Source organism: Aphelocoma coerulescens, chromosome 1A (assembly GCF_041296385.1).
Source record: "Aphelocoma coerulescens isolate FSJ_1873_10779 chromosome 1A, UR_Acoe_1.0, whole genome shotgun sequence".
In the NCBI taxonomy this organism is placed as follows: domain Eukaryota; kingdom Metazoa; phylum Chordata; class Aves; order Passeriformes; family Corvidae; genus Aphelocoma; species Aphelocoma coerulescens.
Genome location: NC_091014.1, coordinates 37,351,808 through 37,368,970, shown reverse-complemented (window position 1 = coordinate 37,368,970; position 17,163 = coordinate 37,351,808). Strand labels below are relative to the sequence as shown.

Sequence of the window (17,163 nt, the reverse complement as noted above, 5' to 3'; positions counted from 1 at the left end):
GCCTGTATGACGTAAATGCCTTTATATCCTTGTAGCTTGAGAACTTTGCTTACAGGTGAATCTTACCTATTTTCAATAATTTGGACTCTTTTATTAGAATTGGCAGTCTTCATAGAATACTTATTTCCGTGCACTATGATAATTGTACCTGATAACTTCTGAAGGTTGAAAACTTGCTGCAGCTTTGAAACCTGGTGATAGTAAAGGACAACGTGTAAAAAAAGATGGTGTACTGTGTGTGACTTTCATTCTCATTAAAAGCATCTATTTTCATATTTGATGTTGTGCAAGTCATAATACCAACACAGTTGATGAGAGTGCTTTTTTTAAAATTTTTAATTTTTACAGCTCGTCATCTGAGTGTTTAGATTCTACTTTAAATGTTTTGGCTCGAGCCCTTGAGAACAACAAAGAAAATCCTGAAATTTGGTGTCATTACCTCAGACTTTTCTCAAAAAGAGGAACCAAAGAGGAAATACAGGAAATGTGTGAAACAGCAGTGGAATATGCTCCCTCTTATCAAATCTGGTGGACAGTAAGTAAAAATTTCAAAGTTTATATGAAATGTTCCTGTAAGTGTGTGTTTCCTACTGTATAAAGTCAGTATGTATGACAGGGAAACTGTCGAATAAAAAGCACTGTACCTTTTTAAAAACTCAAAAGTTGAAAATGAAACAAATCAGGTTCCTGCAGGTTATTTGTAGAAATCATCACTTTTCCTTAGGTAGTAAAAGTTATTTAAAATCAAGATGTTACATTGATTGCAAAATTTGGCTTGTACATATTAAAAGTGGTATGTTTTGGGGTTTAATACGGAACTTTGTGAGGGAGGGAAACACGGTTCATAAGCTAGCAAAAGATACTATTCGAAGTTTGTGATCTGTATGATTTTTAACCTAGAAGCCTTACTTGTATTGTGATTGTTATTATTATGATTTATTTCTCTCTAGTTTTTGAATTTGGAGAATTCCTTCGATGGAAAAGACTATGTTTGTGGGAGGATGCTGCAGTTTCTAATGGAAGTGAGAGAAGGAGGAGAAAATCCAAATCTTGTGTCCTTTCAGCTGCTGGAGACTCTGCTCTACAGGGTTCATTTAAGCCTGTTTACAGGAAGACATCAGAATGCTCTTGTTCTGCTGCAGGTAACTTCCAAGTTACCACTTCAGGAGTGTTTCCATAGCTTTACCTTTTTAATGCCTGTGACTGTGATAGTTTGAACTTTAGAGGAACTGTGCCTTCCTTTAGGAGAATTCCTTCAACAAATAGAGGCTTCTGCGTTGAGCTATGATGCTGTTGTAATCTGGATATACCTTTGGGGGCTTTGTTGCCTACTTTTTTTGTTTGAGTTGCTAATAGCCTAGATTACTATGTCTCAAAATAATTCCCTGGGAGATGCTTTATTTTTTGGTTTCTAGTAAGCCATAGATCAGGTTTTTGCAGTGAAGGGCCTATTAGTAATGCCTTAGTATTCAAAATTGCTACAGAAATTATCAAACCAGTAGTTCTTAGGAAAGAATATAGTAGTTATCTAACAGTATTGCCCTGCTCTCCAATCTGGAGACTGTTAAATCAGATTTTATTTCTCTTATGAACTCCGAAGTCATTGAGTTATCTCAGGCCAGAACTATGTAAAAATAATTTAGGTGACTGTTAACTGTTGTGTAGATGATAAAAGTGGTGGCTGAGGGTGAGAAATGGACATTATCCTCTCCCAAAGTGGGGGGGCTCTGTCCTTTCAGTTGCAGGTTATTTCATTCCTGCCAGCAGGTGCCGCCTATTGCTTGCTGCAGCCTGTCCTTAGACAGAGTTTTAGGCCTTCAGGTTTTTGTCTGGCTCCAGTTAGAATGGGAGAGTGCAATGCTGTGCTGGCTTTCTCCAAAGGTACTGAGACACATAAGTCTGAATTAATAAAAAGAACAGAGGGAGAAAAAACTCCTTGTGTCAAATCGACATGGAAATCCAGTGAGAGACTCCAGGGAGAATAACACTGGTTGGTTACCCTTACCTTTCTGTAAAGCATCATCACAAAGCTAAACTTTTTTTTCCCTAAATGAATCTGAAATGTGTAATTGAAAAGAATGGCTTGAATAATCTCTTGCCAAAGAACAGCAAGAGATTATTTAATCATATTTCAGAGAAAATAATTTCAAAGTAACTGCTACTTCAGAGTAAATAGCAGTGTGTATTGGAAAACTTGAAAGCAATTTCTAAGTATTTTGTGGTGTGAATAAGTGAAATGCTTTTGAAACACCAGTTTTCACCTACTTCAGGGCATGTGTCCTCCTGAATTTTGCATAAATTTGCAAATACATTCATTCCCTTGAAAAATGCATTCTTTGATCATACTGTGTTTGTCCAGGAAAATGTTGACACATCACTAGTCATGAGGTTCTATTGAATTTATGTTTAGACTTTATTTAATTGCATGCTCTAATTATTTTATTTGGGATCTGCTTGTTTAACTGGACTATTCTATCTTTGCATGTGACTAGTAGAAAAATTTGAAATAGTATCCTTGTTCTCAGTAAGAATTTCAAAACATTTTTTAAAACATCATGTCTAGAGATGGTGGCCTTTTCAGTAGACTTGAATAGCTGTAACTTAGTAGCTTGACAACTAGAATTTAATAAATAAAAATGCCAAGGTGAACAGACAACCCCAAATGCACAAAACCTAGTAGGATATAGTGAGTTGAATCCAGGTTGTAGATGAGTTGTATCTAGTGTTACTGTATTACTTCTATGGAATTGGAGGTAATAGGAGAATAGAGAAGGAAAAGGGAACATATATGTTGGGAGATGCATGTTTTCGAAGTGTCTCTCTTCGCTTTTTGCAATAAGGATCTTCTGTGGTTTTTCCAAACATTTTACTAGAAATGCCATAATTTGAATAGCCACCCTTTCACATAAGCTGAATATAATCCTGATTTACATAAAGAATTAGTTCCTGTCTTTTCTATGGAAAAAAATTGAGAATAATGAAACCTACTCTTCCTGTTTTCTTTTCTCATTCTTAAATTCTAAAGACTTTGTGGTTGAAGTGCATTGTATTTCTTTTAACCTTTACAGAATGCTTTAAGATCAGCAAATAAAAAGATAATATCAGAACACCTTACTGCAAGTGACCGTTGCTTGGCTTGGCTGGCTTACATACATCTAATTGAATTTGGTGTTCTCCCAGTGAAGTTCTATGATCCAGCTAATGTCAGTCCTTCAAGGATTGTGCACAAAGAGCCGTTTTTAATACCATGGCAGACAGTTCAAGATGTGAAGACTGATCCTGATACACTCTTAGCTATGTTTGAAGGTAAGATTAAGGCAGTAAATATTTAATACATTCTTCACACCTTGTGTGAATTCAAGAAGCATTATTCAACTTCTGGAATTTCAAGGCAGTGCAATATTGCTGATGACTTTGTTAAGCCATTGAATTAATCCAGTGTATTCATTTTGATTTGAGCAGAATAGTGCGGAAAATCCACGTTCTTGGGTGCTTAACAAACATGAGGTTTTCGTCTGTGGTTCCAAGCCACAGCTTTAGCTTGATAGAATATGATGGTTCAGAGAAAAAGACCAGTCAGTGGCTTGTAATTGTATGGCATTGCTATTTTTTTGGGCTTATGCAAGCATAAAGCCAAGCTTCAGTTGTCATTCTTATCCTTCCCCCTTTCTCTCGCTAGGATGTATTTATTGGAAAGTTACTTTCCTGAAATATTAGTATTTCCTTAAAAGGGGCAGAACAATCCATGTGTTTATCTTAATTCACGGTTTAAGTAAATTGAATAAATTTTTTTAAAGTGTAAAATGGAGATATTAAAAGAAATCGAGATTTTAGCTTACGGTGGTGCTGTCAGAGGTAAACTTCACAGTAGCAGGCAAGTGCTGTTGTAGTATTTATAAATGCTGATGTAGTATTTATAAATGTCAGTATTTAGTGTGTTAGTCAGCAGCAGTATTGAGTTGCCACTGAAAATATACCTATGCTTCCAGTGGTAGTGCAGTGTTGAAATACTCAAGGATCAATGGAGTAGGCCAGCTGTGTGAATGAGGGCAGTCTAGCTATGGTAATGGGGTGTTCATTGTTGGGTACCTTTTTATTATGCTGAGGAGAAAAATAAAATCCTGCATTAGTGTTTGTCTCAATACCTTTCAGCAGCTACACTGGAAATCCTGGTGTGATTTTAAATCTAGGCATATGCTTCTATCGGAAACATTGCTTTAATGTTTCATTGATAGGATGTTTCCTGTTTTTAAAATGAGTAAGAGATGAAATGGAAAGATTTTTGTCTTTGTACTGTGGTGATAAGTGTGAAGAGAGCTTTTCCAAAGATGATCATCTATTTCTAATAATTTGCAAAAACAGCACCTTCAGAAGTAATCTTTTCACATTATGTATTTTCTTTATGTTAAAGGAGACATTTTATTATGTTAAGGCTTCACATAACTTTGACACTGCTTGAGGTGTAAAGGCTTCACTTTTACTTTTGTTTTGAAGATGCAGTCAAAACATGTACTGATGAAAGCCTTGAGGCTGACAGAAGAATAGCTATCTGCTTCCCTCTCTACAGAAACATGATAGCTTTGCTGAAACTGCTTGAAAGGTAAGTTGTTTCAAGACATTCTTAACTGAAGTACTTGACTCACTCTTTCTTTTTTTTAACTGACTTTTACTTTTCTTTAAGGTGGGAATCTGCTGCAGAACTTTGTAGATCTTTATTGGAGCTCTGCCCTAACAACTGTCAGCTCTTGGAGAGTTTGGCCACCTTGTATTTGCAGATGGAGCAGAGTGAAAATGCCCACAAAGTGTGGATTGGAGCTTTTGAGAAGAATCCTCAGAATGCAGAAGTTTTTTATCGATTGTGTAAATTTCTTGTTTCACAGGTAATACTCCATGTCAAAACTTGTTTGCTGGTCTGCTAGCTCTATAAAATTTGGGGTTTATGTTGTTTGAAAAGCTTGTCAAAGTGATTCAACTTAGTGATATTTTTATAATGTCTAGTACTCCTTTATATAAATAGGAAAAGTATAATTGTTGAGACAAGTGAAATGATAAAAGATAATCTTAGAAATTACATAAAATCATAAATTTGTAGTTTGGGTTGTTCTAATTCAGTGTTCATCTTAAGAAAGAGTAACAGAAAGTAAAAGCACACCCTGTAATATTTTTTCAGCTTCTTCCTACTGCTGACTTTCCCATTTAAACTTCATTCTCGAGAGAATGAAGACAGTGGAGCATTGCAGAGATAAACACACCACTTACTTATTTTGCTTAAATTACTCTCACTATATTCCAGGTTGATGGTTGATTTTAATTTTTTTATTTTTAAAAAAAAACCCCAAACAACAAAACAGGAAAGGTCAAGCAGTATTCTTCCACTGTTGCAAGATTTCGTGGCAGCTTTCTTTGAGAATACATGCCAACAGCATGGTCCCATGGATCTCTTAAGGTATGTTTAGAATAATTCTTAATTTAAATTTTGGCAATATTGGCATTTTCATGAATAACATGATAGTCTAGGACTTTTAAACTCTATTTTTTAGCATGGTGTGTTTTGCAGAACTTCAGTGAATGAGGGTTTAGTATAAGGTTTACACTTGTTTTTGCATAGATGCTAATTTATAAAACCATGAGCATCTAAAATAAAACAGCAAGCAAGTCGAATGTCTGGATTTGGGCAATGAAAATCAATCATATATACACCAAAGTTGGTTTTGGGTTTTTTTTCCCCCCTAAAGCTAGGAGCCTAAAATGGCATATCTGAAATACACTGTTTAGGCACTTGTAAAAGACCTCAGTCAAGACATCCAGCATGTTATTAATCACATTAGTATTGGTGAAAAGATACCAGTTTCGTATATAGCCTGATGATTTTCCCCTTGAATATTAGCACCTAACTGAAAGACAAAAGTTTTGGAATCTGCAAGTTCCCTATGAGCAAAATAGATGCCTCTGAAGGTCTTCAGAGCAAAAACCTTCCATGCTAGAGCTCATTCAGATGAGCTTTTGAAATGTTTTTATCTCTTAAGTTAGGTGTTAGATTTTGTTCTTGCTTATGTTTGTTATGTACTTGATGTATTTTATGAAGGAAGGGAAAGTCTGTAATATAAGGCAATATTTAACTTTGTGCATAATGAGAGAGTAAATGCCTTCTGTATTAATTCTACATTTCTGTGTAATGCTTTCTGTACAGATTTTGTCTGGATAGAGTTAAACTGAAATCTAGGAAAAATGCATGTTTTTTTAGTATTTTTTGTGAACTGGACTTCAGAACTGAACATTACATCTACATAGAATTCTTCCATGTAGAAGTATATTCTTGTTTACTACTCCTTTTTTCTCTTGTAGATATCTCTTGAATTTTCCAATGCCAATTGAATTCACATCACCTCTCTATAAAGAACATCTTACAGATGATGTTGTTAACCAGCAAATCCCATATCTGTGGCAGATCTACTGGTGAGATTTTCTAAGGAATTTCTGAGAAACAGCTGTTGGGTCTGAGTAAATTGAGTTTCAAAAGCAGAGTATTCATAACTTGCCTAAGGGTGTATCACTTTCAGTTCTCTCAATAAGTGATTGGCCAGTCTTTAGAGAACCTACTGGCCTGCTGCACATTGGAGATAATTTTATGAAACTGAGTTGCACGTCAGCTTAAATTTTCCACTTGAGAAATCTTTCAGAAGTTCTGAGCTACGGGAATGGTAAAAGGTGTGTTCATCTCAAAATGATTTTTTTGTTTGTTTTACTTTTGGTTTAGGTTACTGCTGCTAGTAGTGTTCCTCTTTCTTGTGGCTTTCAGTTGTCTCCCTTCTATTTTACAATAGTTCTACTTGGCAAAGTTTCCATTCTGTTTAGTCCTGATCTCCCCAGCTCCTTGACTCATTGTTTCAGCTGTTCATGGAGAAGCTCCACAGCAAAGTTAATGCGGGAGGGTGACCTGTTCCTCTGCAAGAGGTTGTAAAGGAACATATCTTTGTCATGTATACACAATCTTTTTTTCTTTTTTTTCCTTTTTCTTCCATCATTCCTTTTGACAGCAGCCTTATACAGGATTGCCAGACACCACAGTATTAGCCGTCTGTAACTTATACTAGCTACTTAACTGTGGTTACTGAGGTGCTTGCTTAGGCTGTTTAGGAAGTTTACCACTTTGTGGTCTGGGTTTGTCAGTCTACACAAGTACCTATTTGGCTTTTCAGATAAGTAAAAAGGCAAGGATGATATTGCTTCACATATTGAGTGAAGACTCCTCAGAACTTCTTCAACACTGTTGCTTATTGTTTTTAGTTGGTGGACAACTTACAGGTAAAATGAATGGTTTTCAAGAAAATTTAATCTAAACCTTTTTTAAAGATTACCTTTATGGGGTTTTTCTTACATTGTCTATTAATAGCAACTTAATTTTTTTTTTTAACCAAAATACCTCTTGAGAAGCTCAGTTTTGGGTTTCCCACTTACACAGTAGAAGTATTGTTACTAAGACACTTGAGATCACTATTTAGTCACAAGGTACCCTGACTTAAACTCAGATTCTCCTGTATTTTTAACACCTGCTTCTAAGAGGAAAAGTAACTGTTCTTGAAAGAAGTGCCTAAATTACTTTCAGAGATAATGGAGTGTTTCTCTGTTTGAGTTTTGCTACAGTAAGTGTCTAGGTACCTGGGCCTGTGTGTCTATATTTCCTTTCTTCAGGTATGGAGGACAAAAGACGTAAAAGTTCACTTTTACCAACTGAAAATAGATTGAAATCAGCAAAGTCTTAAAGGTCTTGTAACAATGTTTTACTTGGAAAGATCCTATTGTGTGTGCGCACAAATGTATACACACTATTTTAGAGTAGCAAATTGGTGATTTAGTTCATAATTCCTGGGGAAAGCAGGAGTAGAATCAGGCACTGATTATGTGACTTCAGTCAGGAGGGTTCTACAGCGAGGTAGCCCTTTCTTACTTTATATATTTCTGTATTCTGCTTCTTTATGAGGTTGTTAGATTTCCCCCTGCCCCCCATTACTTACTGGAAGTCTTACCTTTTTTTTATTGTTACTTTACCCTTTGCAATACGGATTTTTCGCCATGTCTTGATCTAAGAGTGTGTCTGCTCTTGTCTTTGATGAGGTCTTGTATGTTGGTCTAGCTGTATGTTTCTTTGAGAAGCTGTTTAACAAAATTGGGGGGGGGGGTTGACCTTTCTTGTCAGTTTTCTTTTTCCTCTGACACAATTGGTATGTTTCTACCCCAGATCTTGATAATATTTGTTTCAGAATACTAACTTTGTTGCCAGAGACTGATACTATTTCCCAAGTGGCTTTAATCAGACTTGAAATTTATCACTTGGAGCTTTCCCAATGGAAATTCAAGACTTGTCTCCATTCTGTAGCAGTTAGAGCATTCCTATTAGAAGGATTAGTAAAGGGTACTTTACAAGAGTAGAAGACCATTTGTAATATTTAATTTGTTTTTAAGGATTGCATTTTAAACTTCATGGTTGCTTTATTATTCCTTGTTACTTGCTTGTGAGACTTACCCATTCTAATAAATTGACTGATAGATTAGTCCATGATGCTGTTAAACTGAAAGCACTGTTTTTTTCTTGCATCTGAGAATGGGAAATTCTTAATTGTATCTTGCTGTTAATATGTAATTACATATATTGTTTATGACATACAACAGTTTTTATCTTTTTATATAAACAGTTTGTGCCAGTCTCTTCATGCAAGTGTTGGTGAAGCACTGGAGGCTTATGAAGCAGCTCTGGGGGCAGTGATGCAGCAGGAAACTGTTCAGAACATTTGGTTGGAGTAAGTTCTTAAGGGAGGAAGGTTAATTAATCTCAACTATTAAGTGAAGGCTACCAGAACCATCTTTTTTCTTTTTTTTTTTTTTCTTCCAGTTACCTTGTTTTTCTCAATAGCAAAGTTGTTGAATCCACCAACAAAGTTCAAGAATTCAAGCTTTTTACTGATCTAGTGAACAGATGTCTGGTGACAATCCCCACAAGATACCCAATTCCGTTTAGTACTGCTGATTATTGGACCAATTATGAGTTTCATAATAAGGTAAAAATGTGTCTGTGGACAGTTTTAGCTAAACAAAGAGGCTGATGACCTGTTAGCAGGTACCTGTAATCTATTTATTCAAGTACAGCATCAGTATATGAACACTGAGAGCTAGAAAAATAAAGAAGTTTCTGAGTATAGAAGTGTTTGGAGCAGAAGAGTATCTAGCAGTGACCTTTTCAAATAAAGGTCATGTAATGCAAAGAGAAACTTTATGGCATGTTAATGACAAATGATTTTTCCTAGAGAAAAGAGAAAATGTGTAAGGGAGGGAAGATAAGGTTAAGCAAGAGTACCACTGGCAGATGGAAACAGTTTTGATCATAGAAATTATAATGGTTGAGAAACAGAAGGAATAAAGTAGGAGGAAGAAATTGAGCACTTGTAACAGACAGCATAAAGCATATAGAAATCCTGGATCCCATTTTGCTAACAAGCAGTGCATTTATCTTATGCACTAAATGCAGGCTAGAAGGACTAAAATATATGGTGCTAGCAATTTGACACTGTATTATACAAATTGATTTCTGTACCCTTGAGGGATATAAGGTTTGAAGGTGGCAACTCATTTTAGTCATAGTGTTCGTAGTGTGTGATACCATTGTTCTTAGCAAAATAAGAGCTGTAAAGTGGTTTAATGCATATAATTCAAATTCTACAGGTAATTCTTTTTTATTTGAGCTGCATTCCAAAATCTCAGCATTCCAAAACCTTGGAACGGTTTTGTTCTACCATGCCTACTAATCCTGGACTTGCACTGAGGTATGTAAAAATACTTCTAATCAAGGCAGACAGTTAACATAACTATTGTTTTTTTGTGCAAGTCATGCATGATTTGCTTTCTACTACGGAAGTAAAACTGTTCCTCTACTATTGCATATTGCTTGAGGCATATTGTGCGTTCTGATGTCATCTCAATCTTAGATTTGACAATGTTCTGTTCTATCTACAGACAGGTTATAATTATACAGGAACTAACTCTGCATTGTACATGATGACTACAAATGGTCAAAATTTCAAGTGGGTAGAGAAACGTCAGATATATATTAAAATCTTGTTGTTACTTGATGATCTATTACAAGTTGTAGTGCTAGCTAACCCATGACACAAGTGTAGTTCCAGAGCAAATAAAAATGGATATACCAGTCTATAACAATGCTACCTTAAGGCTTGACATTTATTTATCAATGATAAATCATAATTTAAACAAAATCTGATGGGAAACAATCACTGACTCTTGCACTGACTCTTACTTGAACAGTATTTCAAAACATGCTCTTCCAGGATGAGAGTCGATATTTTACTGTGTTGAGGTGCACTGAACACATGAATATTTGAGTAATATTGAAAAGTCCCAAAACACTATTCATCATCAACAGTGACCCCAAAGAACTCAAAGCAAGGCTTGAAGTGAGTGTGTGGTTGTGAGCAGGGGGAGAGTGTGACACACCTGCCTTAGGCAGGTTGAAGTTGAATGGCTTCATTTTAAACCAAGTTGTGATTCTGTCTAGATGGAACTTGCAGCTCCTTTAGACAGTTTTGATACTGCATGAAGTGGGTGAGCAGAACTGACTGAGTAGCATCTCTGGCCACATGATTATAAAACTAATTTGTCTCCTTTCAAATGTGCAGTTACCTTGTGCATGCTCAAAGTGGATGTGTAATCCACTTGTAATCTTGTAATATGCCAAGGTCGTATTTTTCTCTCTGATTTCACACTTCTTAGTTACTCTCTGAAAGTGTATCTTACCTTGTTTTGTTTTGTTCTGAGAGCATGATCAGTCAGTATTGTGTATGGTGGCTTGGGCTTTTTCCTGCTTACAGCTCTTGTCTCAGATTAGGTATAATATATTTTGTGTAATGTGTTTGTATCTTTGGATAGCTTTTCTGTTCCAAGTGATTAGAGCAGTGTTCCTTTCTCATGAATGCCTTTTACAGACTGCTTCTGCAATACTGGGAGGAGAGCAATGTTCAGATTCTGAAACTACAAGCCAAGATGTTTACATATAATATCCCAACATGCCTGGCCATCTGGAAAATGTAATGCAACAGTCATACATCTGTTTTCATAGATATTGCTTTTGTTTGTAAGGTTTACTTCACAAAGGTAAATCTGAAATGTCCTTCCAGTTGGGCTTGTACTGGAAGCTTCTCTTTTGTTAGCTTGTTATTTAGAGAGTAATATTAGTTCATTACAGCAGACAGAGATATTGTCACTTCTTTAAAATGAGAAATGAAATTTCCCTCTTGGGGGAAACTTAATTGAATGGATATTATGCAGATAAATATGAATGATGTATTTACAAGTTGCTTTTTTAAATTCAACTATTGACTTCTGTCTCCCCCTCTCTACCCCTCCCCTTTATATATCACAATAGCAGTATTCTCCATTATCCAGTGATGCTGAACTGATCTTTTTCTTCAGTGTTTGTTCATAATGGGGAACCACTGAAATGTCTTGCTCATGTAAGGTTGTTTTTAAAAAATGGCTATTTTTATCTTTACACAATAGATTAACCTCATTGGAAGTTAGTTTCTTCTCAAGAAATTAGTAATTCCATTCCACAGTCAGTATTCTGCCATTAATGGCATTTAAAATACTTCAAGAATAAATGTTTTTATATATTTCTTTTCCTCAGAGCCATTGCTGCCGAATGCTTTCTAATGGGACAAAGAGAAGTAAGTCAATACAGTGTACTAAAACAAGTGATTATGAAATACTGTAAAACTTCTCATACCTTGGCTTTACCCAAAGCAATGGTCATCTCGTAAATCCAAGATTTCTAGTTAGTTGAAGTACTCTAGTTTATGAACACCAAAATATTTGCCTCAAGTGTGAGAAATGTTTTTGTCAGTCAGGGTAGAATGGATTATATAATGAGTGCACAGTCTTTCTGTGTATCTTTCCCATACTGGGAAGGCTGTATTCTTCTCCCATTTTACTTTTTTTTACCTGGAGGAGATTGTTGTATTTTAAGTTCTAGCAGAGGGAAGCAAGACTTGTGCTGGAAGATGCTAGTGACTATCTTTACAAGTGGACAAGAGAGCTGGAGAGGAACTTTTTGCAAGGTCATGTCATACTAGGACAAGAAGGAATAGCTTCAAACTGACAGAGAGGAGGTTTAGATTGGATATTAGGAAAAACAGCTTTACTGTGAGGTGGTGAGACACAAACAGGTTGCCCAGAGAAGTTGTAGATCTCTTGTAGGGATGAGGTTTCTAGGCCAGACTGGGTGGGGTTTTGGGCAACCTGGTCTAGTCTAGTGGAAGATGTCCCTGCTGACAACGGGGTTTGTGAACTAGATGATCTGTAACCAACCCAAACCATTCTTTGGTTCTGGGAAGTAGTTGGAGGGGTGGGTCTGCCATACTAATGTATGGAAAGAGTTTGCATAGTTCCTGACACAAAAGATGCCAGTTCCTTTTTAGCCAAAAAATAATAGGTTTACTTATTAGTACTTAGGGTAGGGAAATACCACTCTATGTACAAACACAGAAGAGGTTTTTGGGCACAGCAACTGAATCACTTTTTAAACAGAATGATCTTCCTGGTATTGTTGCTGTTACCTTCAAAATACTCTTCTGCCTGTGGAAAGATGTGTATTTGAGGGTGGGGGTTGTCATGAGGCCCTGGATTTGTGACTCATCACTTGCTTGTGGTGTTTGATCTACTTCTGTGCTTGTATCTGGTTTTGTGTCATTGTTGTGACTTATTCTTAGCATCCTTCTGTTTTTGTCAGTAGTCTTTCTTCTGAATCAATGCTAAAGCTTTAGCTGATCCATAAAGGGTAGCATGGCTGTTGTTAGACTCACATACAAAATGTTTTCTTTCCTTTTTTACGGTCTCCTAGAATGTTTAAAAAGAACGTCCCCTAAGCAGAATTATTTGTTTTGCTAGATCAAATAGCTCAAAGTCAGGAGATACCAAAGGCTGGGTTGCCTATTCAACCTTAATTCTGTCTCTGTGTTGGTTTGGTGTAATCTGTAATAAGTCACAGATCCCTGCTTCAGTCATTGTATTAGATGGACTACATCTTAAGACACTGCCTGTAGTAAGGCTGGTGGCTGGTTTGTTTGGTTAGAGAAGTATATGTCAAATGCATAAAAAAGAGGGCCCTTAGAGAAAATGAACCAATTAAAATGAAGACATATGTGAAACATTGTAGCTGGATTACACCCAGAAGAAATCTTGTGATTTTCTTCTGCAACCACCTCACTAATTATACGGTATGTGGTAAAATCACTTCAGTAGGCACACACAATGCAGTTGGGTTTTTGTGGGGGTCTTGGCTTGGAATGTAGTGAGCACTTACAACTGTTTACACAAATCAGTGATTGGTCCAGATAACTGGATTTTCTAGTAAACAAGTAGGATATTGGTTTAAAATTGAATTGTGATTCAGATTATGGATTTCCTGTTCCTGGAGAACCTGTCATTTATTTCCTTCAGAGGTCATGTAAAGGTTTGTTAAAAGAATATGAAAACGAGTACAAGTATTTAAAATGCCAGCAAATACCTCCCCTAGTGACTCTGATTGAAGTTGGGACTTTAGATACCAGTAGTTGAAGGACACTTGAGTAAGTACTAGTATTAAATATTTTGGTCCTCTATTTTGAACCATAAAATGGTAAAACCATTTTTTTTTGAGAGTTGCTAATACTCATACTGATGGTTAAAGCATAGATAGATAGATGCTGAAGGAAAAAAGCCCATGAAACAGTTATTTTCATTGCAGGATTGTGATGATATGCAATAAACAAGACTTGAGACTACATATTGAGTGGTGAAATACTCAGTAAGCTTCTTCATTCCCTGAACGTGTTCCATCCTGTGCAATGAATGAGGCAAGAATCTTGTGAAGAAAAATAGCATGTCCTCATGTAACTAGTCATGTTCATACAAGGGTCAGAATTAAGGTCAGACATAAACTTGGCTTTGCTTTTAGTACCAGTTTAAGGCTTGACTTCAAAACTATTTTAAAAACTATTGCAAGAGATTTTTGTACTTCAGATATTTCATTTTGAGTGCATGAAATTGTGCTGACTTTTAATACTTGCCTTTATTTTACAGGTCCATCATTTATATCAGAGAGCCCTTCAGAAGTTACCTCTATGTGCAACACTGTGGAAAGATGTAATGTTTTCTCCTTATGATTCAGTTTGAGGTTTCATATAAATTCTCTGCATATCCCATATCCATAGATGTGGTGATGCTCAGGCTCTGGCTAAATCTTATATCTGCTTCCCCATCTCTTTCAGCAACTCTTGTTTGAAGCATCAGGAGGAGGTAAAACTGATAACCTGAGAAAACTAGTTTCCAAGTGCCAAGAGGTTGGAGTCAGCCTAGATGAGCTTTTAAATTTAAACACTTACAGAACAGAAAACAAGAATCACTGAACGCTGGGTATGGTCAGCCCTAAGTCCTATAAAATGCCAAAATCAGTTGAATGGTTCTTCAGGCTGATCCATGCCCTAAGATCTATGTAAGGCAGATGAGTATTGCTGAGTGTATCAAGTCTCCAGTCTGCTTTCCTTGAACCTGGAAACAATTAACATGACCTTCTTCTGGAAACATGAACTCCCTGTCTGGCCTTGCTTCTGGGCCCTGCCAGATTCTCATAACGTCATCTACGTAAGTATAGTTAATCAAAATGACAGACTTTATTTTTTTATGTTTTCTTTTTATTTACTGTTTTTGTTTTGCTGTTCCTGATTCACTTGACACTCTCGCTGATGCCTGAGAGATCTGTGTTTGGGATTAATTTACTGGGCTGTGTTTACAGTAAAAAGCAACTAGTCCATTTTGGGTTTTTCCTTTTTTAAACCTTTTTTGAGACCTTTTCATTACAGGATTTAAAACAAAAGCAGCCGCTCTTAAGGAAAGTGTAACTGCCGTGGCCACAAGTATGCTTCTTGCACTTGAAGGCTCTAAGAGGGTTGCTTACTGCCCTTTTCTGCATTGGACTCATGGCAGAGACTATTAAACTTGAAGATTAAAGAAACTTTTGCAAATGCCAGTGCATCAGAACCTAAGAGTGGTCAATTATGTGCAATTTTTTTGTAAAGAAATTTTAATTTATAATAAAGTTTAACAGTTTAAAGAAAGATAATATTCATCTGTTTTGTTTTGGTACTACTTCGCGCTATTACAGGTGTTCTTGCAGAGGTATTTTCAATACAAGCTGACCTTTCAAAAAAAATCTGTTGTCTTTTGTTATTTTGATCAAGAGATAAGCAAATGTGGTTGAGCTGCCTATTGTGGATGTAGAATAACTGTCCCCTTGGGGTTTTTTTCATCCCCTTGCCTCAGGTACACAGCTGTTTGTCCTGTAACAACTATTCTTATCAATAATACCACTTCAGTAATGGAAAACGCATTTTATATTGTCCTTTTTGCCCTTAATGAAATGAGGCCCATTTTCCAAAGTTGCTACATCTACATTGTAGAGAGAGATGAAATATGTGCCAAATCATATCAAAAGGTGGCTGTAGTACCTGTTGCATTGGTGTTTCATTAAGGTGCCAGTAAATGAGTGGTCTTCATGGTAGAGAGGGAAGCAAAGTAGTTTGTGACATATAGTTCCCAGTAACTTTCAAACCCCTTACTTTATCTGAAGCTAAACATGAAGCAGCTCTTAAAGGAGGTAAAAGTGGGAAACACTGGTTTTCATCCAGGGGAATGGAGAGTGTTTCTGTACCTTAAGTCCTATTAAACAACTCATACTTAATTTTATCAGTCATGCTTAAATAGAAAACTTCAAGTACTCACTTTAATGGCCAAGTTTTCATGCAGACTACAAGACCAGTATTGTAAAACTGACTCAAACCTGTTCTTCTCTGGAGTAGGGTGGTATCCTGATTTTTGTTCACACTTATGTAATATGGCACAGACCACAAAAGTGTAGTATTTAATTTTTTTCTATTAAAAACCCCCTTAAGTTTGATGAATGCTGGCTTACATACAGTGGCCAAGTATTTTTTCACAATTTGTTTTAAAACTTTTCAGATAAACAGTTGATATTTTTCTGCAGCAGTGTTAATTTTAGTGGGATACCATTTTACCTTTTCCACTATTAAAAGTGGAAAAGCTGTCAAGGGTTATGGTGCTTGTTATGCTGCCCTGTATGACTCTTACCTTAGTCTCATCTTGCCCTTAGGTCACAAAGTAACAGCCTTTTCTTGCCCTCTTGTACAGTGACTTTATAGCAAAAGACCTTTATAAAGAAGACATTAAGCTTTACATTTTCATCAAGGATTAATCATGTATACTCTGCCTTAATGGCTTCTCTAAATACTTGGAGATAGGGCAGGGGAAACCAAAAGCCCACAATGTTCTGATTTCCATTGGCCTTAATTCATATTTTTCTGGTTAAAATACTCATGGTTTATGCATGTGGCCTTTTGACCCAAACTTGCTTGACAGTATATAAAAGTGGCTAATCATAATAGGAATTGTTAAGTTAGAAACTGAAATGAAAAAATATGAAGAAGCTGTATCGTCTTCAGAGCAGCACAAATTTTTTTTGTTTGTTTGGGGTTTTTTTCCAAGAAAGAAGAAAAATGCCCTGCTGGCTAATGTAGAAGTTCCAGGAATGAGTTAGTGCTTCCACAGGTCTGCACTTAGCATGGAATCCTCTCCAGGCTCTGCTATTCTACTAAGTGGGCTTTCTGTTCCAGAAACAAGGGGATTTCTAGCTATCATTTGCAAAACTTCATTGATTATTCACCAGGAGGAATTAAATTTACCAAGGGCATTAATTTAATCTACATACTAATCTTTCAAATTGGTGATCTTTCCTAAGGACTTCTGTTCTACAAGCAATTTTTTATTACAGGCAGTAGTGGTGAAGAACTGGGAATAAAGGGTAATTCCGGTCAGTTGAGCAAACTACTAGCTGCTTAAGAGGAAAAATAACAGGAAACCACAGTAATTTATACCATAAATTTATCTGCTACTTGGTCTGTGTTCAGAACAGCTACTTTATGAAGAGTGAGTTGATTATTTGGTCTTTAGTTTAAGTGTTTCTGGAAATAAAGTCTAGATTTTTAATAATACTGCACCGAAGTACTCCCACTACAATATTTTTCATTTCCTGGCCCTTGCAAA

The 17,163-nt window shown here is 36.2% G+C and overlaps 1 protein-coding gene across 7 annotated transcripts in view; it reads left to right on the top strand.

Moving 5' to 3' along the window:
* ZFC3H1 (zinc finger C3H1-type containing) overlaps positions 1 to 15,226 on the top strand; it is a 41,693-nt gene extending 26,467 nt beyond the window's left edge. For 5 of the 7 annotated variants that reach the window (XM_068999087.1, XM_068999086.1, XM_068999085.1 and 2 more), the window contains exons 22-35: positions 349 to 535; positions 951 to 1,142; positions 3,069 to 3,306; positions 4,495 to 4,600; positions 4,682 to 4,880; positions 5,352 to 5,446; positions 6,346 to 6,456; positions 8,694 to 8,798; positions 8,891 to 9,056; positions 9,718 to 9,818; positions 10,995 to 11,096; positions 11,696 to 11,735; positions 14,128 to 14,190; positions 14,316 to 15,226. In XM_068999087.1, the coding sequence (XP_068855188.1) occupies positions 349 to 535; positions 951 to 1,142; positions 3,069 to 3,306; positions 4,495 to 4,600; positions 4,682 to 4,880; positions 5,352 to 5,446; positions 6,346 to 6,456; positions 8,694 to 8,798; positions 8,891 to 9,056; positions 9,718 to 9,818; positions 10,995 to 11,096; positions 11,696 to 11,735; positions 14,128 to 14,190; positions 14,316 to 14,453 (1,843 nt within the window). In that variant the 3' untranslated portion in view covers positions 14,454 to 15,226. Of the gene's footprint in view, positions 1 to 348; positions 536 to 950; positions 1,143 to 3,068; positions 3,307 to 4,494; positions 4,601 to 4,681; positions 4,881 to 5,351; positions 5,447 to 6,345; positions 6,457 to 8,693; positions 8,799 to 8,890; positions 9,057 to 9,717; positions 9,819 to 10,994; positions 11,164 to 11,695; positions 11,736 to 14,127; positions 14,191 to 14,315 lie in introns of those variants that run through there. The other 2 variants (XM_068999098.1, XR_011147065.1) reach the window with 2 other exon arrangements.
* Positions 15,227 to 17,163: the final 1,937 nt, after the last annotated feature.